General features: G+C 34.8%; 1 protein-coding gene and 2 non-coding genes across 3 annotated transcripts; all 3 read left to right on the top strand.

Annotated features, from left to right (window-relative positions):
• The first annotated feature begins 3,839 nt into the window (after nucleotides 1-3,839).
• TRNAP-AGG (transfer RNA proline (anticodon AGG)) lies at nucleotides 3,840-3,911 on the top strand. The gene has a single exon. It is a non-coding gene; the product is annotated as a tRNA-Pro (tRNA).
• A 2,401-nt stretch (nucleotides 3,912-6,312) lies between these two features.
• On the top strand, nucleotides 6,313-10,059 carry LOC140982948 (uncharacterized). The gene is made up of 3 exons (XM_073449741.1): nucleotides 6,313-7,397; nucleotides 8,273-8,694; nucleotides 9,169-10,059. The coding sequence occupies exons 1-3, from the start codon at nucleotides 6,686-6,688 to the stop codon at nucleotides 9,964-9,966; spliced, it is 1,932 nt and encodes a 643-aa protein (XP_073305842.1). The 5' UTR covers nucleotides 6,313-6,685; the 3' UTR covers nucleotides 9,967-10,059.
• Nucleotides 10,060-10,721: 662 nt separating this feature from the next.
• On the top strand, nucleotides 10,722-10,793 carry TRNAC-GCA (transfer RNA cysteine (anticodon GCA)). The gene has a single exon. It is a non-coding gene; the product is annotated as a tRNA-Cys (tRNA).
• The last annotated feature ends 12,399 nt before the right edge of the window (nucleotides 10,794-23,192 follow it).

Consider the following 23,192-nt stretch of genomic DNA (forward strand, 5'->3'; position numbering starts at 1 on the left):
AAACAAAATGGTCTAGTTGTATCAAAATCAAAAATAAGTTGTTTTCAAACTAGGATAAGATTTTTAGGTCATTACATATCTCGTGGTACTATAACTCCCATTGAGAGATCTTTAGAATTCACAAATAAATTTCCAGATAAAATACTTGATAAAACCCAACTACAAAGATTCTTAGGAAGTCTAAATTATGTTCTAGATTTTGCCCAAATATCAATAGAATAGCAAAACCCTTACATGATAGACTCCGAAAAAACCCAAAACCATGGACAGAAAAACATACAGAAATTGTAAAAAATATCAAAAGGCAAGTGTTAGAAATCCCATGTCTCCATATCGCAGATCCCAACCTGCAAAAAATCGTAGAAACAGATGCATCAGATTTGGGATATGGAGGTATATTAAAACAAAAACAAGAAAACAGAGAATACATAGTACAGTACACATCTGCCCATTGGAATGATACCCAGAAAAATTATTCAGCTATAAAGAAAGAAATTTTGAGCATTGTTTTATGCGTCCAAAAATTCCAGAGTGATCTTTTGAACCAAAATTTTTTTATTAAGAATAGATTGTAAAAGTGCAAAAGAAATTTTACAAAAAGATGTCCAAAATCTTGCCTCAAAACAAATTTTTGCAAGATGGCAAGCTATTCTTAGTATATTTGATTTTGAAATCGAATTCATAAAAGGGGATACGAATTCTTTACCTGATTTCCTCACAAGAGAATTTCTCCAGAACATAAATGCCACCCAAAAAAGATAAAAAGCCTGTTCAAACTCCTACCGAACTAGCAAAAACCAAAACCTGGTATGACATTGTTACGCAGGAAGAAGAAGAGGAACTTAAAGATACTGCACAGTCCAAACCACAGGTAAGTGATGATTTGGAGAAAAGACTCAAATTCCTTGAATCCTTTCTCCAAACACCTGAAATAAAAAATGCCCTTGGAAAAACCCAGGCAGGTGAAAGCTCCGACAAGAAAGCTAAAGAAATCCTTACCAAAGATTCCTTCCAAACTGTTTCATTTTCCGATAATTCTTCAAAAACCTCTTATCACACTACAAATTCCTAGCTTGTTCTCACACAACCACCATTTAACCCTCCTTCTGATTATTTTGAGAAAAATAATTGGCAAACTATAATACATGTTGAACTAGGATTCCATGAAAAAGATCCCTTTGAAACACTTCAAAAATATTTTGGAAAAGGACGATATTATAAACCTTGGGACGAAAATAAGACCCCTTATTTCTACCAAGCAATTTTGGAAACTACTGACTCCGCAATGTTTAAAAACTTTTTCTTGGACCAAAGTCATAATGATCCTGCTTATTCAACCTGCAAAATCCTAAAAGTCATTGCTCCAATTGACTGGGGCTATGAATTTTCAAAACCCATACTATTTCCAGAAAAATATAAGGAAGCATCATTCTTTGAAATACCTTTTAATTACTGGGACTATCAACAAGCCTGGTACAATTCCTTCTTAATTCAAAACCAGAAACACAAGCACACTTGGTTATTCTATTTTGATACCAAGATTTGTAATCCAAAAAAGTTCCCAACCTGGTGGTACTCATGGTGGGAATATTTTGGATCCACCTATGAGATCCTCAAACACCCTGTCCAAAATTCCTTTAATCTTTTTAGAACCCAATATGCCCCGACATCAGAAGAGAAACGATTCCATCCTCTTGCCCTTTTTTGCATAAAATTTTATCTTCCTTGGGTCCTTTCCTGGACTGTTGAATTTTCAGACGAAAAAATTTTACATATTAGGAGAAGATTTAAAGTCAAATGGTGGGACAAATTTAAAATTCCTCCAAGCCTTACAGCTACCAATGTCCAAGCTTGGATCACCAATAATAAAAATACAAGAGTCCCAACTCAAAAACCGCTTTACAGGATTCCACCAAGACAACAGACAGAATTCCTGGCACAAAAATCCCAAATGACTGCAATGCTTGCAGCTGCCAAAACTCCTGAAGAAATGCAAGCTATACTAATGAAATTCTCACCAGGACCTTCAAGAAAGTCAGAATCCTCTGATGATTCCCTTAACCTGGAAGAAGATGACCTCCTTGGACCAGACGACCATGGACCGATATTTGGAAATAGTGGAGTGTAAATGTTTATTGTATGGTATTGTATTAGTATTTGTTTGTATTAGATTGTATGTCACTGTATTGATATGTACATTTTCATGTGTTAAAAAAAAAAAAATTCCGAAAATACCCCTAAAAAAGTATATAAAAGGGGATGTAATCTCAGTATAGAGGCACCGAAAACATCCTACCACTCTCTACCCATATCTCTCTCTCCTCTCTCCCTCTCTCTATCTCGAATCATTCATTTCCAGATCCAGATTCCAGAAATCCGAATCCTTTAAACATTACCCAGAAATCCCAGAAATCCGAAACCTTTAACCTTCTAAAAACCTTTAACCATTACCCAAAAATCCGAAACCCTTTTTAATTTGTATCTTCCATTTATGTAAAGTTATTTGATTCCAAAGGTTAGTAATGAAATCTTGTTTTAAATTCTGGAATTCTTAAATATATATATATATTTATTNGACAAATTTAAAATTCCTCCAAGCCTTACAGCTACCAATGTCCAAGTTTGTATCACCAATAATAAAAATACAAGAGTCCCAACTCAAAAACCGCTTTACAGGATTCCACCAAGACAGCAGACAGAATTCCTGACACAAAAATCCCAAATGACCGCAATGCTTGCAGTTGCCAAAACTCCTGAAGAAATGCAAGCTATACTAATGAAATTCTCACCAGGACCTTCAAGAAAGTCAGAATCCTCTGATGATTCCCTTAACCTGGAAGAAGATGACCTCCTTGGACCAGACGACCATGGACCGATATTTGGAAATAGTGGAGTGTAAATGTTTATTGTACGGTATTGTATTAGTATTTGTTTGTATTAGATTGTATGTCATTGTAATGATATGTACATTTTCATATGTTAAAAAAAAAAAAATTTCCGAAAATACCCCTAAAAAAGTATATAAAAGGGGATGTAACCTCAGTATAGACACACCGAAACATTCTACCACTCTCTACCCATATCTCTCTCTCTCCTCTCTCTCCCTCTCTCTCTCTCGAATCATTCATTTCCAGATCCAGATCCCAGAAATCCGAATCCTTTAAACATTACCCAGGAATCCCAGGAATCCCAGAAATCCGAAATCTTTGACCATCCAAAACCTTTAACCATTACCCAAAAATCCGAAACCCTTTTTAATTTGTATCTTCCATTTATGTAAAGTTATTTGATTCCAAAGTTTAGTAATGAAATCTTGTTTTAAATTCTGGAATTCTTAAATATATATATATATTTATTTATTTATGTCTGTTTAATATCTATGGCCGGTTAAACCGCCTACTTCTTTAAGATTTGTGGAGTTCTTTGCAAAAGTATGCTCTGTATATAGATCCCTTAAAGATTTATATACATCAGAAACTGGAGGAACCACGGCCTTAAAGAATTTTAATTTCTGCTATTTACTTTCTGCAATTTGTGGANAATTTTTTAGTTGGCGGTGAATCACTCATCTCATTGCCTCACAAGGATATACATGTAGTGAAATGTCTAGTCGATTGTTTTAACAATTTTTGTCAAGAAGATCCAAATTTTTTAAAGTTATGTACGGGGCTGACCTATTGAAAGTAAAAATCCTAAATTATTTAATCTTGCTTCGAACTTTGCGTCATTACATTTTTATTTCAACTGACACGGCATATAGTTAAAATTAATTATAAAAAGAAATACATTATTTTATATATTAATTAATAAATAATATTTCTATATTTATCATTTGACCTGGGCATTTGGTCTAGTGGTATGATTCTCGCTTAGGGTGCGAGAGGTCCCGAGTTCAATTCTCGGAATGCCCCTTCTTTTTTATTCATTCAATCATTAATTTTTTTTTTTTTAATTCCTTTTTGGATTTCAGATATTTATTTTGAAAGTTAAAGAAAATTGATTTCATTTAATTTTTCAGGTTCCAAGCAACTGAAAATTAATTCTTGGAATTTGAGTGGTTGGAAACATGAATAATTGAATTTGGAAAAATATAAAATTGATTCATGTTTCGTGACTCTCCTCATCATATATTAACTAACCACTTTTTAATATCGAGTTGGTTGCGGTCGGGGTGTTTAGATGGTCCGAGTAGACATGTCTTTCTGATCCGACTGGAGTGCCTAGCTATACCAAGTCGAACTGGACTAATTTTAGTTGATATTTTCTCTCGATTCATCGATTTAGGGGGAAAAAACGATGAATAATAATGTTGTAATTTGTATCTCTTTTTCTTAGTTTTCATAAAATCAAAAATAACTCATTTTTGAGCTCGTATGATAGAGATATAATCAAAATATTAGACGCTATTCAAGTTTGTGCAAGTCTAGCAGTTGCAAGTCTAACCGGAATCTTCTCTTGATTAACTATCGAATTTGTCTATTTTTGTGCGAATTAATAACCATTAAAGTTGTAGTCATTTCTCTCAACTTTTTCATAGAATTAAGAATCACTTAATTTCGAGTTTTTAGTAGAGAGATATGATCGAAATATCAAACTATGTACAACATGGAACTTGTTCTTCATTCAATGCAGAACCAGTGCAAAACAAGCAAATTAAACGCGGTTTATCAGCTTCAACTTTTGATTTAGACTTTCACTTTGTAAGCTGATTTTCAGATTATTGTGTTATATTTGTAATGCTAAAGCATTCAATTTCGATAATCGAGCTGAGAGATATGACCAAAATAACATAATTGCTCATGTTTAGCTAATAGATGTATCTTGTGTCGTACAACTCGGTTAACATCAAAACTGGTCAAGTCAGCCTGGAATATTACTTGTATATAATTGAGTTTTCTTTTCATTAATTTTGTTTGCTGGTAATTGAGATCATTGGTTTGTGAGATATAAACAAAATACAAGAACTGATCATGTCAAGCTGGTTCTAGCTCAATAAATCCAGCTTGATATGATGACCACTGGTTTGTCTAAGTAACATCCGAATTAGTCCAACTGATCTGCGTATGACTTGTAGAGTTTTTAGTTTTCTAGTTAGCTATTTTGGTTGCTGGTCATTTCGATAACTAAATTATGATATATCATCGAAATACTTCAAACTCTTTAGATTTCTAATTTGACTAAATTCAAGTTATAGCTTCTCAAATCTTACAACTTGACCTCGATCAACTACACAATTAATAAAATATATTAACAACACGATAACAATTTTTGTTATAATCAAAATCTGCTAGTGTTTCCGCAACGCAACACAAAGCTTGATCGATTAGAATTTTAATATTAAAAACAAGATTTTCGATAACTTATAATTTTTTGAAATATAAAATATTTAATTGATTTTTACATAGCTTTCCCAAAATATGTAATACGGTATGTGATTTATCATATTTGATCGAAAATTTATGAGATCGATATACAAAGTTAATATAATTTTTTCCTAGTTCAAATCTAATGAAATCTTTTCTAATTAAATCAAATTCCATCAAATATCAATTTCGTTATGAAATCCCATCATTCCAAACAATTAAAAATAAGATTTCAAATTCCAATTCCCACTATTTTCATCATACGAAACACACTGTTTATAAATTTTGATGGAATAGTTTATTAGTTTCTAATGTAGAAAATCTATACATACTATACTAGATCTCGATGATTTTATATTACAACTTTTATGTATGTATTTAAAAGGATATAACATATAATCCAAATAAATCCTAGCTTTAGGCTAAAAATATATTTATTCTAGCCATTACCCAAGGAGAGATATTGTTGATTTTAGGATAAACAATGATTAAAAAGACATTATATTATCAAGTAATAAATAAATAAGGTAAAATAAAATTTCATACTTGTATATCTGCGTTAATTTTATTTTAAAAAATAAAATTTTATAATTAGTAAAAAAATTAATGGCTATAAAAATAAAAGAAATGCTAGCTTTCGTTTATCAAATTATCGTATTTATTCATTTATATTTATCCATTGACCCTATTTTAAAGTCCAATTGTCTAATTTATACAATCCGACGTTACCAAAATTATATGTTCGATTTGGAAAACGGATCTTCAAATCTTGCCGGCTAAATGGATCAGGTCGATATTATGGGTTTTGCATAGACAAAATCTCGAGTTCAAAATTCATATTTTATGAGAAAACAAAACAATAATTGAAAACGTTTGAAAAGCCAAAGAAATTCGTCACTCGCCATTAAATTAGGGTCTCAAATTCACTATCCACAGTTAAGTGGCTGTTGCGAGCCATGGCCCCCTCGAGATCAAAACAATTGCTTGTTTTTCACTTAAAACTAAATAATAAATCTACAAATCTTGAGTTGGAACATTCGCGCTTCCAACCAAGACCATGAATTCAATAAATTTTACTAATAATCTTCCAACTTCGGAGTTTTGTCGTGTTGAATTCAATACAGATTCTTGAGCCATTCAGTTCGTATAAGCAACGATTTTCGACTTCAAGAGTTTTGTAGCGTGTGATTTCTGCATAAGTTTCATTGTTTGCAGGGCTCTGCTATGAAGATCTCTAGTACTGTAATGGGCAAGTTCGATGTATTTTTTCTGGGAAATTGGAGAAAATCGATTTTGTAGGGGATATTTTGTGTTGTAGAAGAATGGATTTGTGGGTGGTTGCAGCAGCTGCCGGAGCTGGATACATTGCCAAGAACTTGCAGAATTTAACGGTGGATAAAAACGAAGGTTTATTGGAGCCAGCTCTTAAATACCCAGGCAATGTTCAATTAGAATCCATGAATATCTTGCAGCAGATACGTTATAACACCTGCCCATTACGCAGATTAGAGCAAAACAGAGCTCAAGAAGTTGGAGAGTTAGCTTCTAGCAGTACTGGCATTTCGGGACAAAGAATCCCGGAATTTGAAGATGGTGAGAGAAAAACTTCCCGTAGATTGGGAAGGGGGAAGTTCATTAGAAGTAGTAGGAGTGGCTTGAATGTTGCGAGGCCATTGATTTCTTTAGAAAATGACCTTGATTATGAGCTAAGTAAAGATGGTGAAGGATTTGAACAAAATATGTTTGGCATGTTTCCTTCTGTGTCTACAGCGAGGCCACTGCTGGTTACTGATGGAATTGGATTGACCACCAGATCGAGCAGCGCTTCATCCTTGGCACTTTTTGATGGTGGGGTGGAGGAGGGAAGGAGAGAAAATATTGTTGACTCAAAAGTGAGGAGTACAATGTTTAGGTCTCATTCAATGGATCGTATTGATTCGGCCGTGCTTCCAAGGAAGCCGAAAAGGAGTTCCGGCCTTGCACGAATGAGTGATTCCTCTGATGTGGTGCCTCATAGACTTTTTGATTCATCAGGTTTCTACATCTGGCATCTGCTCTTCTTTTTCAAATTTTGATGTGTTTAATCATTTGATTTTTATGCAACGTGCCCGAATTGATTGACTGAATTGCATTGCCTTGTTGAGTTCTGAATATTTACTGAAAGGTTTTCTTTGTCAATAACATGTTCCAGGGAGTTGTCTCGCAAGAAGCTAACTTTGTAGTTTATGTCTGTCATTTTAAGCAACTGTTTGGACATGAAATGCAATCAAATCCAGACACAGATGAATGTCTGTGCCGGCTTGTATGATGGCTTGCCAATAGGGTTGACTGGTGTCTTAATGTAGCCTGAGTATTTATTGTCTGAATTGCAGTCTTGTTGAGTTCTGAATATTTACTGAAAGGTTTTCTTTGTCCATGACATGTTCCAAGGAGTTGTCTCGACTCTCGCAAGAAACTAACTTTGTAGTTTATGTCTGTATTTTTAAGCAACTGTTTGGACATTAAATGCAATCAAATCCAGACACGGATGAATGTCTGTGCAGGCTTGTATCATGGCTTGCCAATAGGGTTGACTGGTGTCTTAATGTAGCCCGAGTTTTGCCTGTTGACTTGCTTGTTTTTACTATCTAGGAAAGTAGTTCTGCTTAAGTATTTGTTTCAGGGGTTTAATGAGACATGGGTGTAGTGATATTGCTTTCTCACAAAAGTTAATGGATGTGTTGAATATCAAGAAACATGGCTTCATTGCATGTTTAAGTTGTTGGTGATTTGATTTTCAGCTACTTTATTTGTCTAGCAATAAACTGCAGTTATATGAAGTTAGGGTGGTTGGGAAAAAGCTAAAGATTTAAAAAGTTTGCCTAACTAAGTTCTCATTTGAACTACTTTTTTCGGTTTTATGTTGCCAGGACCTGATGGAGTGCTTCTTTTTATCATGGGTATGAGCATTGGAATATTGTCTGCTAAAACAACCAGTAAAAGGGAAGTAGATGATATGAAACTGCAATTAAAGCAGACACATAATTTAGTTCAAGATTTGCATGATGAACTTAATATGAAAGAAATGATTACTGTGAAGGAGATTGTAAATGACGGCTATTATCAGCCCCCTCGAAAAAATGATACACCTTCATCAATTAGGGAGCCAATTGCATCTCCTAACAAGGAAGCAAAAGAATCGACCAAATTTGACAATTTTAAGGCAAGCTATGATAATGATGAGAATCTCAAAATAAGGAGTAAAATTGAGGACGAGCTTCAGGCTGAACTGGAGATGCTCGAACACAATATGAGTGCAACTGCTCTTGAAAACATATCTTATATTGTTGAGGTGAGACACAGTTTTGCCTTCTTTTAAGAATTTGAACAGTTTGATATACATCATGAACCTGGTTTGTTATTTCATTGATCTTCGAGCTTTTGGTCTCAAAGATTTTGCTCTCTGTTGTCTGTGCTTTCAGTTTAATATTCTCTTGAATGCCTGGCATTCACCTGAAAACATATACCACTCACTTTCTTAACTGGATCCTTCGTTGGATGTTAATGATACTTTTTTTCCTTAAATCATTCAAATTTCAAATTTTACTGAAGTTTAATTATTCTAGTCCATATGCCATGTGATGGACTCCTAGAAGTCGAAAAGATTAAAGATATGTAGAAATATAATAATTTGCATGGTCTCCCGAATTCTGTAGAGAACACTAGCTAGATAGCTACTTTTTGCTTGATACCAGTTTGCGGAGGTTTAGTTTCTGATTAAGTTTTTATAAACCTAAGATGCTTCAGCGTCATCTTTATTTTCCAGCTTGATCCGGATTACGAACCAGATATTGCTCAAGGAGACTTAAAGCCAATGATGGCCACGGAAACTCGAGATACTGCATCTGAGTCAGGTGACAAATCAACAGGTACAACCACCAATGTCTCTCAGCCTCCAAATTACGCAGTTTCGCCGAGGGAGCTGTGTTTCCGCCTCCATGAGTTGATTGAGTCTAGGCTTGAAGCACGTATCAAGGAGCTAGAAATTGCCCTTAGTAACAGCGAAAACAAAGTTCGAGTTCTCGGTTCTCAAAGCATTATATTGGGAACAAGACTTCATTACAGTGAAACAGAATATTCATGCTCTCCCCAAAGCCCGATAAACATTTGTGAACACTACACAGCCGATGGATCGTTGGTTAAGAATATCTCCAGCAATTCCCTGGATTCAGTTAAGGAGGAAAATGGGATTTTATTGAAGGCGACAGATAACGATCAAGAACGAGGTGAGAAGTCTATTAGTAACTTTGGCAGTGATCATGAAATGTATTCAACTGTACAAAAATTCATCGACGATCTATTCGATGAAGAAAAGGACCGTGTCTCACATCATGATGCAGTTATGGAAAAAGATGGTGCGCAAGAGGATTCAGTTCAAGATATAGTCAGGGCTTGGGATAGGCAGATGTCTAGAAGTTTGTTGTTGGATGAGGATTTCGAGAGCGAAGACGAGGAAGCTGATGAATCAGAAATGCTTTTGATAAAGAAGATTGTTGAAAGAAGGAGATCAGGTTCTGCTTTTGCCTTTAATTTTGATGAATTTAGGACTGACATAAAAGGATGAGTGTGTATATATACGTCTTGTATAAGGAGAAAAAAGGAGGCATTGGATCAAAAGACAATTTGTTCAATACAGTGAGTAATATCACACTTTCAACTTTTAAATAAAATACATTTACACAACTGAAGATTAAAAACAAAAACTCCCCTCGAAGTTCAACCACTTGGTATCTTAAAAGATTTGTACAGTTTGTCACCTCTTCACCATAGAAAATGTTTGTTGGGCAAATAGTGAATTTAATTTTGGGTGTTCGGGCTAGCTTCGGTGGACTTCTGATGGAGGTACAGCATGTACATTTGTGTCGTCGAATCACGTTCCGCGAGGCCCCAATGATGCTGCAAGTCATGGAACTAGGGCGGATGCAAGATTAATTTTTGTGGCTTCGGAGTTCATATATTTATCAGAAAATTTGCTTCAAACTTCCATTAAAATCCTTACATGAAAAGATACGTGCAGTAGGGCGATCTTTCTTCTTCAAAAATTTTTGGCCCTTAAATACATTGATTTGAATATCTCATGATTTTTCATTTGTTGGGATGACATCCCAAAAAATATGAAAGAGTAAAATACTAAAATATTTGCAAAACCAATATAAAAATGAAAGAATCCCACCCCGCTTACCCACGAATTCAAGGATATTTTTGTTCTAATTATTGCTTCTTCTTCTCCCTTTGAATCAAACTTTTTTCTTGCCATAAGTAATTATTCATATGAAAATTTAAATATATTAAAAATTTTTGATTTGAATAAGGACAAAAGGGTCCTTAGCTCAGTGGTAGAGCAATTGACTGCAGATCAATAGGTCACCGGTTCGAATCCGATAGGGCCCTGAGTTCTCTCCTGCGTTCTTTTTTCGGTCTCCCGCTTCTAGGTTGCTACCTACCTACACTCACATATAAATGATTTTATTTTCTTACTAAAAAAAATGATTTTATTTTATTTCTTGAAATTCTTTTTATACTAATAATTATAAAAACAAAAAAAGTTTAAAGTAAATCCTTTTATACGAGTAAGAGGTACTTTGATCACGAAGGTAAATCGAGATACGTGTTATGAGTGGGCAGAAATCCGAAAGAAAGGACAACAACAACCGATCCTCATAAAATATTTCGCTATCACCCATGAGAAATATAATTCATATGAAATTCTCTCATACACCCTCGGAGAATATCATGGATGCATGATTATATGTGATACTCATGAGAAATTTAGGGTCCGATTCTAGCAAGTGTCACTAGTTCAGACGCATGTTTCGAAATTGTCCTGAGCCTGAAATCAAGAATAAGACCGTTAGAAGGGGGCCATGAGGGTGTCCCGGCGTAGCCCCTCCGACGCTCAAGTCAGAGACTGAGGATATATGGGAGGAGCATCTAAGGGTGCTGCTGAAAAGTAATATAGTGAATGAATTATCATACGCTCAAACCTGGTATTTATAGGAGAATACATGGATCTTTGATGAGCTTGTCTTCCATTTGGGTTAGGGATGGACCAGAGATAGTGGGTCCATCCATGAGATATCAATATGAGTCCGAGGTTCTTTTTTACGGTTCGTTCGATCCTGGGTGTGGGGGCAATGCCCACACCCTCCCCACACCCTATATGAATGTTTGGGATTTCACTTCATGGGAAAAAAAATTTTAAAAAAAAAATTTGTGTCAGAAAAATTCTGGCCCTTGGATGTACCCCTACAAGGGTAGGATGGAATAATCCTTTTTTACAATAACAACATTAACAGTGACGTATGATTATCTATTACGTGGAGAAACATTGGAAGAACTTATATTTTGAACAANTATATAAACAATAGATGAAAGTTACACTTTTTACTTTAACAAAATTAAATTAGAAAATTATGCACTTTCATAACAAAATTAATTGTCAACATAAGAAAAAAGTATGGGTCGATCAATTTCAGATTAAAATTATTGGTACCTTCATTTTCTTGCGTCACAAATAAATTTTCAAGAAATTGAAAACACTTGAAAACATATTGTTTCTTTTCCCCTCCCAAGACTTCATTCCTCTTATGTCTAAACAAATTATAAATGTATCATACATATCGAAAGATAGCCCAAATGTATTATCTATAAATTTGTCACTTTATCAATAGTTCATTTACTAAAATGATTTTTCACACGTCAAGTGACTTTAGTATGTTATAAAAAGACCATAATAAATAAGTCTTGGATATTATCTATTTTCTTTAAGTTAAATTTTTGCATTTCATATTTTTAATAATAATATTAGGATCGGCATATTGATTAAAGGATGTGAATAAACAATTTCAATATAATATTAAAATAATTTAGTTGGATTAGCAACATTTGAATCATAGTTATTGTCAATTGGCTTCAACATTTGAATCATAGTTATTGTCAATTGGCTTAAGTAAACCAGCATTAAGATAACTGCGCGGAAATAATCTCATTGAATCGATTTGAACAATCTAAACGGTTAGGCTTGAAAACAGTTAGTCTAGGTAAACTGAAATAAAATGCATAACATAAATTGTTTATGAATTTTTAAAGATTGAATAACTCATACGTCACACTTTCTTTCGTTTCTGAAAAGATATCACTAGAAGACTTTGGCGATTACAAACTCTTTACAACTACTCACTTAAGCATGATTTATCTCAGAATTTTATGAAATTTTAAACCAGAGCTCTAATACCACTTGTTGATCCTACGTACGACAGTTTGAGATAATAAATATGAAAATAAAAAATAAATTGGACACCGAGATTTACGTGAAAAATCTCTAAAAATTATTAGGGTAAAAACCACGAGAAAGATGAAAAGAATTTCACATAATGTTTTATAGTGTTTCCAAAAAGAACACACACTCTCTTAATACATGAGAATAAACACTTCACAAATTAAATATTATAGAACTAAGAACTCAAATGCTATGAGATGAAAGTAGAGAACTGAGAATAAGATAAGGAGTGAGGTGAATTTATGCACATATTTATAAGTGTTCTTTCTCGTCTAAACGCGAGAATCTTTGAACAATTTAATCGTCCCAATTCAAAATACCAATTCTGTTTTTTCCGCTGCAAAAAATGACCCGAATTTTCCTCACAATTAATGCATACCTACCATTCATCGTTCCATCACCTTTGCCGACATAAATAAATGATAGATCCAATATAATTATGGAAGAAACACGAGCCAATTATGTTAATGGAAAACCAAACGGAAAATTCGTAAAGATGAGAAATTACGATAAACATAAAACATGTTTCTTTTGAGTAAAAATAAATGTATTCTTGGTATTTTTGAAAATATACTATAGTATTATGGTAGTTCTCGATGGATATTCAAATTTGATAAGATACAGAAAGATATATGATTTCAAAAAAAAAAAAAGAAAAGAAAGATATATAAAAATTTATTGTCAATTATGGCGATTTTGTTTTCAGTTTTTTTATTAAAATAATTTGAGAAGGAAGTGTAATTCCAATAGCGACTCACTTTTTCAAGATTTTCAAGTTTAGGATCGAATGACCCGTCTTGCATCGATGGTTGGAGCCTTTGAGGCAGCCCAAGTACATAACAATTGGGACAATGGTTTGAATTCTAATTTGGAGTAGAAAAACAATTATAACATTGACTCTATGAATAAAAAAAATTTCGAGTTATAATTTGGAGCGACCTTGAAAAAATAATTATTTATTCATATTATATTTTAAACTATTATTTCAATAAAAATGCCCGAATTCTATTCCCGTCCCGTTTTGATAAAGAAATGTTACTCAGATTGGTAATGTTGACGATGCCAAGCATGCTCAGGACGGATCTAGTACTAAGAAAGTAGGAAGGGGTCTGTATTGGGAACTAATGTCCCTTAGATTCTGAACAGGGTAGTCTGGTAACAATTCAATAGTCTAATAAATTAATAGTTTCATTTCACTTTTTACATATTAATCAAATAAATAATCAACTAGGTATTTGATTTTTTACATAATTAAATTAATGAATAGACTATATAAAATTCGATTTTTCATGTCTAAGACACAATTTATTTTGTATACAATAAATATAATAATCTAAAAGTAATAAAATAAGTATATAAACTAAATTTAACAAGGTTTACAAGTTGTCTCATAAATGCTAATTTATTCTCCAGAATGCTACTATAATAGTGTTAAACTTTAGAATCACTTAATTTAATTTAACATAAAATAAAATATGTTTATTTATATGCAGTGGTTTTATTTGTAAAAATATTATTAACTTATTATGTATCTAGTTATGCTGCTTTGATATGCTGCACACCCACAGTGCACACTTAAATGAGCATCGATGAAGTGACACTCACCTATTAGATGTATAATTTTTCTATGTTTCATTATATTCAATAGGTGAGTGTCACCTCATTGATGATCACATAAGTGTGCGTGGTGGATGTACAACATATCAAATCTGTCCGAGTTATGTATCTAAATTATCAAAAAATTATATTTTGATCATGTAATTTGTATTTTTTTTCATTTTTGTCAAGCTAACGATATATTTGTATTTTAAAATATGTAACTTATACGTTTTTTTTCCTTCATTTTTTGTCCTTTTTTTGACTGAAGCCCATGTCTACAGAAATTTCTTATGTTACGGTCGTGAATGTTTACATGGATTTTTGGAAGTAAACTTACATGTTTCTTGATTTTTTTAGAAATATATGTTGCATTTGTGATTTGTTCATTTTTTTAGTTTATTTCCTACTTGGAAAATGAGTACCATACACAATCAACTTTACTTCCAGAACCCATGTGAACATCCACAACCGTACATTAGCAATTTTCTGTTAGATATGCTACTCTGGTCAAAGAACCAAAAATGGAAAAAAAAAATCAAGTTACGAGACTAAAAATATAAATTTACCGTTAATATAATCGAAAGTAGAAAAATTCAAGTTACGAGACTAAAAGTATAATTTCTCTTAATAAATTGGCTATAAATACTTTACAGCTCAATAAAGTGGGTATTTATTGCAAATCTGAAACCTTTGGAAATAGTGAATCAATATCTAAACAGTCTGAAGATTGAGATCCCTGGTATTCAAGCTTATCAATTGGACTCCAACTTGGATCTAGAGCTTTTCAAAACCAAGATCAAATTGAAGAACTCAAATTGGAAATCTCCAGCCACCATCTAGAAGGTCCACTTCTTCAACGGTAGGTGCAGCTATTGTTGATTCTCCAATGACTGCCATCTTCCATTCACACCCATTAACATGTGCAGAATATCCTCTATAAATAGAGGCTTCAGCTCGTTGTTCAAATTATCTCATTCCCAGTTGAGGAATCCTAATCCCAAGTAGAGGAGAGCCTTGAGAGTGCTGTGAGGATTTGAGAGTTTTTATTTCTTTCTGTAAATTAAATCTATGAATTGAATAGATTGATTTTTTCTCTCAAATTACTTTGATCTTTGATAGTTTAATTCCCAACAAGTGGTATCAGAGCCTGGTTAGATGTATTAGCCATCGAAGGAGAGCTCTTTGTGAAAAATTCGATTTCGTGAAAGTGTCTGAAATCTTGTTTTGATTATACCACGACGTAGCTCTCGTTCCCACGAGTCTACCGGTATTTTCAGATCGAAAATCGGACATCAAACGAATTTTATGTGATTTTTTCAAAAGTTATTTACGAAGAAGATGATGAATAGTGCCCGCCACGTCATTGCAACGTAAGCGTCCAGTCAGTGCCACGTCATCAGCATTATTCAAGTTTTCTGAAAATTGCATTTTGGTCCTTATACTTTCTGCTCGTTTCAAAATGGTCCTTTATCTTTCCTAAAGTACAGAATGGCCCCTGAACTTTTGGTAATGACTTAGAGACCCCTGAACTATCAGAAAGTTATATAGTGATCCCAAAATTTTCAGCAATAGAATTTCTGATTCCGAAGTGCCTATTCCACCATTTTCGGCCGTTCCGGACACAACGGTGTACTCCATTTTACGAGATTCAGCTCCTATTTTGATAAATAAATATTGAAGATGACCACAGAAGAGTCAACATCATATTCTGGAGCTATGATTATGCTCACGGCAACCAACTACACGCTGTGGAAACCTCGGATGGAAGATCTCCTCAGATGTAAAGATTTGTTCGATCCCGTAGAATTGAAAGGTGAAAATCCTGATCCAACCAAAGCGTCAGAGTGGAGGAAATTAAACCGGAAATCTATTGGTCAAATCCGACAATGGATTGATCATAGTGTCTTCCACCATGTTGCACAGGAGACAGACGCATATGCTCTCTGGAAGAAGCTGGAGGACACGTACCAGGCCAAGACCGCTCGGAATAAAGCCCTGTTGATGAGGCGGTTAGTCAATATGAAGTTCAAAAGTGGAACTTCTGTTGCCGAGCATACCAGTGAGTACCATTGAGTCTGGTAAATCAATTATCGTCTGTAGAGATGCCGCTTGGAGATGAGATGCAGGCACTACTACTTCTCAGTTCACTTCCTGATAGCTGGGAAACACTTGTAGTTTCTCTCAGTAACTCGGCTCCAGATGGCAAACTTACCATGTCCATGGTTAAGGATGCCTTGTTCAACGAGGAGGCCAAGAGAAAGGATATGAGCACAGACCAGACTCATGCCCTTGTCACAGAGCCCCGAGGAAGACAACAAGAGAAACAACAAAGGGGTAAAGGCAAATGGAGAGGCAGAAGCAAGAGCAGAGGCAGATCCACCGATGGCAGAAAACCTTCGTATAAATGTCATCACTGTGGAATAGAGGGTCATATGAAGATGAATTGCTACAAATGGCTAGAGGAGCAAGGCCAGAGCAGTTCCCAGGCGAAGAACAAGGGTGGAGAAACGCTAGTCATCATTGCTGGAGATGTAGCGTTCTGTTCGACCCATAATGAGACATGCCTTCACGTTTCAAAAGAAGACACAGAATGGGTGGTAGATACTGCAGCTTCCTGCCACGTGACTCCGCACAAGGAATACTTCATGACATACAAAGCTGGTGACTTTGGAGCAGTGAAGATGGGAAATTTCAGTTCCTCTGGGATTGTAGGAATTGGAGATATCCAAATAAAGACAAGTGTTGGAAGTACAATCACTTTGAAAGATGTCCGACATGTGCCAGATCTTCGGCTCAATCTTCTTTCTGGAATAGCCCTTGACAACCAGGGCTATGATAATCATTTCAGCAATGGCACATGGAAGCTGTCAAAGGGTGCTTTGATAGTCGCTCGAGGACACATTTGTGGCACACTGTACAAGACTCACATGAAGAAATGTGCAGACACCCTCAACGTAGCTGAGAAGGAGGGTTCTCAAAATTTGTGGAACCAGAGACTCGGCCATATGAGTGAGAAAGTGTTGTCTACCCTAATAAAGAAAGAGCTTATCATCGTTGACAAAGATGCTGCGCCAGATCCTTGCAATCATTGTCTATTTGATAAGCAGCACAGAGTCTCATTCAGTTCCTATTCAACGAAAATATCAGAGTTGCTCAGTCTGGTACACTCTGACGTTTGCGGTCCCCTGGAGGATGAATCACAAGGTGGAAATAAATATTTTCTGACGTTCATTGATGATGCTTCTCGAAAGGTGTGGGTCTATTTCCTGAAAACGAAGGACCAGGTATTCAAATACTTCAAAATGTTTCATGTCATGGTAGAACGTGAGACTGGGAAGAAATTGAAGTGTCTCCGGTCAGATAATGGAGGCGAATACACTTCCAAGGTGTTCGATGCGTATTGCAAAACATACGACATTTGATATGAGAAGACGGTCCCTCGCACCCCTCAACACAACGGTGTAGCCGAAAGAATGAACCGGACAATCATGGAACGTGTTCGGAGCATGCTCAGTATGGCTAAACTGCCAAAGTCATTCTGGGGAGAAGCAGTCAGAGCCGCCTGTTACCTGATCAACAGATCACCATCAGTACCACTGAATTTTGAAGTTCCGGAGAAACTGTGGTCTGGAAAGGATCCATCATACTCACACTTAAGAGTATTTGGATGTTTGGCGTATGCACATGTATCCAAGGAGCTCAGACAAAAGCTTGATGCAAGGACCACTCCATGCATTTTCATTGGCTATGGAGATGAAGAATTTGGATACAGACTATGGGATCCAAAGGAGAAAAAGGTGATCATAAGCAGAGACATTGTGTTCCATGAAAGCCAGACAATAGAAGACATTGAAAAACCTACAATGTCTCAGAAGTCAAATTTTGGTGCTCTAAATTCAGATGCAGCACTAAACCCGTTCGATATAGTGACTAAATACATGCCAGAAGCAGAAGCTGAGGAAGAAGGGGGTGTTGAGCAGGGGGAGCCACAACCCACTCCACCAGATGTTCCAGGACCATCACAAGGCCCAAATGATGGTGAATCTTCTCAGACTATTCCAGAAGTTCGTAGGTCTAAACGAGGACGGATTCCATCTAGAAGATATACGGAATCCGAGTACCTTCTGCTTACTGAAGATGGAGAACCAGAGAGTTTTCAAGAAGCACTATCTCATAAGGACAAAGAAACATGGTTGTCAGCAATGCAAGATGAGATGGAATCTCTGCAGAAGAATCACACTTATGAGATCGGAGAACTTCCAAAAGGGAAGAAGGCACTAAGAAACAAATGGGTGTTCAAGATGAAGAAAGATGGCAGCTGACAAGTGGTGAAATACAAAGCACGATTGGTAGTCAAAGGATTTCAACAGGAGAAAGGAATTGACTTTGATGAGATATTTTCACCAGTAGTCAAGATGACTCCAATCCGAGTTATACTTGGCTTGGTAGCAAGTATGAACTTGGAGCTTGAACAGATGGACGTGAAGACAGCTTTTCTTCATGGAGATTTAAAAGAAGAAATCTATATGGAGCAGCCAGAAAGTTTTGAGGTTTCAGGTGATAACCTCGTTTGCAAGCTTAAGAAAAGCTTGTACGGTCTAAAGCAGGCACTAAGGCAGTGGTACAAGAAGTTTGACTCATGCATGGCAAGTCAAGGCTATAAGAAAATTGCTGCAGATGAGTGCGTTAACATTCAGAAATTTTCATACGGGAGTTTCGTTGATCTTCTACTTTATGTAGACGATATTATGATCGTGGGAAAGGATGCAACGAAGATTAGTCAGTTGAAGAATGAACTCTCTAAGTTTTTTGAAATGAAGGACTTAGGACCAGCTCAACAGATTTTGGGAATGCAGATTGTTCGAGACAGATACAACCAACGGTTATGGTTATCTCAGGAGAAGTACATTGAATGTGTGCTCGAGAGGTTCAACATGAACAACGCCAAACCATTCAGCATTTCACTTGCCAATCATTTCAAGATGAGCAAGAGTGCATGTCCTTTATCCAAGAAAGAGATCGGGAAAATGTCATCAATACCATATTCTTCAGCTGTTGGAAGTTTGATGTATGCAATGGTATGCACAAGGCCAGATATTGCTCATGCAGTGGGAAAGGTGAGTCGTTTTCTCTCCAACCCTGGGAAGCAGCATTGGGAGGTAGTAAAGTGGATTCTCAGGTATCTAAAGGGTACTACTAAATTATGCCTTTGTTACGGGGGAGATGATCCAATATTGGAGGGCTATACGGATGCAGATATGGCCGGAGATATCGATAGTAGCAAATCTACTTCAGGATATATCTACACTTTCGCGGAGGGAGCTGTCTTATGGCAGTTACGACTGCAGAAGTGTGTTGCTTTATCCACAACAGAAGCAGAGTATATTGCTGTCGCTGAAGCTGTGAAAGAAATGTTGTGGATAAAGCGATATCTTCAAGAACTTGGAATCAAGCAGAAAGAGTACAAGGTACATTGTGACAGTCAAAGTGCTCTCGACTTAAGCAAGAACTCCATGTACCATTCCCGTACAAAGCATATTGATATTCGATATCATTGGATACGTGAAGTTATGGATCGACAACTGTTGAGACTAGTTAAGATTCATACGAAGGAGAATCCAGCAGATATGTTGACAAAAGTGGTAACTCGAGAAAAGTTAGAGTTATGCAGAGACATAGCTGGAATGCTTGTTTTGGATATGGCTGGAGGGGGAAAATTGAAGAACTCAAATTGGAAATCTCCAGCCACCATCTAGAAGGTCCACTTCTTCAACGGTAGGTGCAGCTATCGTTGATTCTCCAATGGCTGCCATCTTCCATTCACACCCCTTAACATGTGCAGAATATCCTCTATAAATAGAGGCTTCAGCTCGATGTTCAAATTATCTCATTCCCAGTTGAGGAATCCTAATCCCAAGTAGGGGAGAGCCTTGAGAGTGCTTTGAGGATCTGAGAGTTTTTATTTCTTTCTGTAAATTAAATCTATGAATTGAATAGATTGATTTTTTTTCTCAAATTAGTTTGATCTTTGATAGTTTAATTCCCAACACAAATCTCAAATAGTTGAAGTACTTAAGGTTTTCAAAGATCATTTCAGACAAGTTGTAGATTTGAAAATGACTCAAATAAGATCTGCAGCTTCTCTTACACGAAGAATTAACCAAGCCCATATTGCCCTATCTAAAATCAAATCGAACCCATTGACACACATCTATTTGAAGTCGTTAATTTTCTCTACAATGATAGAGGTGATGCCAAAAAAAGGAAAAGACCCAGAGAAAAGCCTAAGTCATCTGCTCCTCCTCCTCCTCAGCACAAGAAGTTGCCTTTTAGTCACAACAATTCAATTGGTGGTCATAGCAGTTCAGAGCATGGTAGTGGTAGTTATAGGCCTTTTCATTCATCTCATCAGTCTTTCAGAAGATGAACTGTTTATGTTATAATATTGTTGATTATATATAAAAAGTTTTCTTTCAATATATTTCTTTTTACTTAATTTTGTCGTCACAAAAAAAATTGTTAAAAAATAAAATTTGGATTTAAGTTTTGATGATTACAAACTAAATTGATCTGATAAGACTAAACTGATATACTATGAAATTAATATGATATGTTAAAGAGTACTGAACTGATGAATGATAAATTGAACTGATCCAACAAAGAAGACAAATTGATTAAGCAATCATTTAAGTGAACTGATTTGAATCAGTTTTGGACCGAAGATCTAAAGAACAGAATGGTATTGATCTAATATTGCAAAGATAAATTGAGCTAAATCAGTTAGACCAATTGATATGATCATTGAGCTAATCTGAAAACATTCTATAAGTACAAAGGACAATTATCTGATATTTTAATTTGAATTCAATCAACAAGGATAAATATTCTCTCTTTGTAAAAGAATTAAAGATCGGTTGATTATCATTATCTAGCTAGTGTCCATGTAAAGTTATTTTCCAATACTATATCCGAAAAGACGACAAAGACATGTGATATTATCTAATACATTGTCTGGAATCTAATACGTATGTGATCTATGAAAGGAAAATGCATCAGAAATGTTGAAGTCAATCGATACTCTAAATCTTTGCATAGTTATGAGAATTTTCTGGATCCTTATTAGCACCTCTAAAAAATTCAATCATACCAAGATGACCTCACATGCTTAAATTCTATCAGATCAATTTCTGATCACTTTGTGCACTTGTTTTATTATCACTCATCATGTATATAATTGAACTGGATAGAGTAGTAAGAAACTTGTAACTGTCAGAAAATCTATTTCTGAACAAATCGAAATTGATGTGTAGTTTTGAAGATTTTCAGCTCTAAGAGTTGTTGGACCGAGCTGAAGTGGGTTTTGTACAAATGTTGTACTAATCAAATGTTCCAGCGGTGGAATCATGCTAGAAACATAAAAATTGGAAACTTATAAACTTTGTCTTCGACCTTCCATAAACAAACTTTTGAATCTCTTTACTTTCTGGCAATGCTGATATTATCTTGTGCGTAAATTTTGTTCAATTTGTCTATTGAATTGTTTTCGCACTTTATTTCTGTTAGTTGCTCGAATTACTTAGTTTGGTTGAAAAATTACTTCAAGCTGCTAACACAGTTTGATTTATAAAATCTGTTAACATAGTTAAGTAATTTCATTCACCATCCTCTAAACTTTTTTTTTTTAATCCTAACTGTATGTATATGTATAATCTCTCTAAAAAAATATTGAATAACTGCTTGCTATGACTCAATTCAGGGAAAAAGTAATTGAGAGGCAGATAATCATGGCCCGACTCTCAAAGCCTGTAGGTTCTGGGTTCCTAATTCCAAACTTTAGGGTTTTTTAACTAACAAGAATTAAAATTGATTTGTTGCTTCTGATTCATTTTTCTACATATTAGTGGGGAAAATTGTAACTTTGTTTGTGTTTATTTATTAATTATGATTTGGTATTGATCCATGTTGTCAAATTTAATTTTAATATGTCATTTTTGTTTTTTGTTTTCCTTAAAATTTTGTCATATTTCGAGGTGGCTGTCATAGTGTTGACCTGATACCGGTGTGATGCTCGCATGTGCATCAGTATTCCCGATTAAAATTTACTAAAATTATCAAAAAGTAATAGCGTATAGGACTACAATTCAATTTTAATAATATAGAGAATCACAATTGAAAAAAAACATATATGATTGAAAAATATAATTTTTTCTATACTAGTGTTCTGTATACAAATTTTTTTTTTTTGGAAAAAAATAAAATTGGGATATTTTATAAAAATAACAACGTGTAAATTTTGTTTTTTTTTTTTGCACATTACCAAATTTGGTATGGTAATTAAATGCTGTATATATGCGAATTGATTGAAGCCCAATTGATCCTAATTTTAAATAGTGACTGAAAAATTAGACCAACCTTCTCTATATTAGTTACTCTGCACATGCAATGCGCGTGTGTACAGTTTTTTTATCATTATCGATGAACTAAAGTAAAATTTAACAAATTATGGAGGGACTAAATTGATATTTGAATTGTTGAAATAAAAAAATAAAAACAAAAGTGTGTGTTGAAATTTTAAAAAAATGTAATATTAGTATTATATAAAGGTAAAGTTAGAAGAAAAAATTGGTGTCCTTCCTAAGTAGTTACTATCATGTTCTCAACTTTAATAAAATTGGATAGATACAAAAGTCAATCTTTTTTTTTTAAACTCATTGTCTAAAACTTGAACATCCGGCCGGCATGCTCAACCTAACTATGACACCACTTAACTCGTAAGATGAAACGAAATAATGAGGAGACTATAAAATTAAAACATAAAGAAAAAATATAGTTTTTTAAAACTCGATTATTGTAAAACTTGAGTCAAACGCGAGGTGATGTAAAGATGTTGAATCTCATCATTCGCAACAATC

This window comes from Primulina huaijiensis, chromosome 8 (assembly GCF_012295235.1).
Source record: "Primulina huaijiensis isolate GDHJ02 chromosome 8, ASM1229523v2, whole genome shotgun sequence".
Taxonomy (NCBI): Eukaryota; Viridiplantae; Streptophyta; class Magnoliopsida; order Lamiales; family Gesneriaceae; genus Primulina; species Primulina huaijiensis.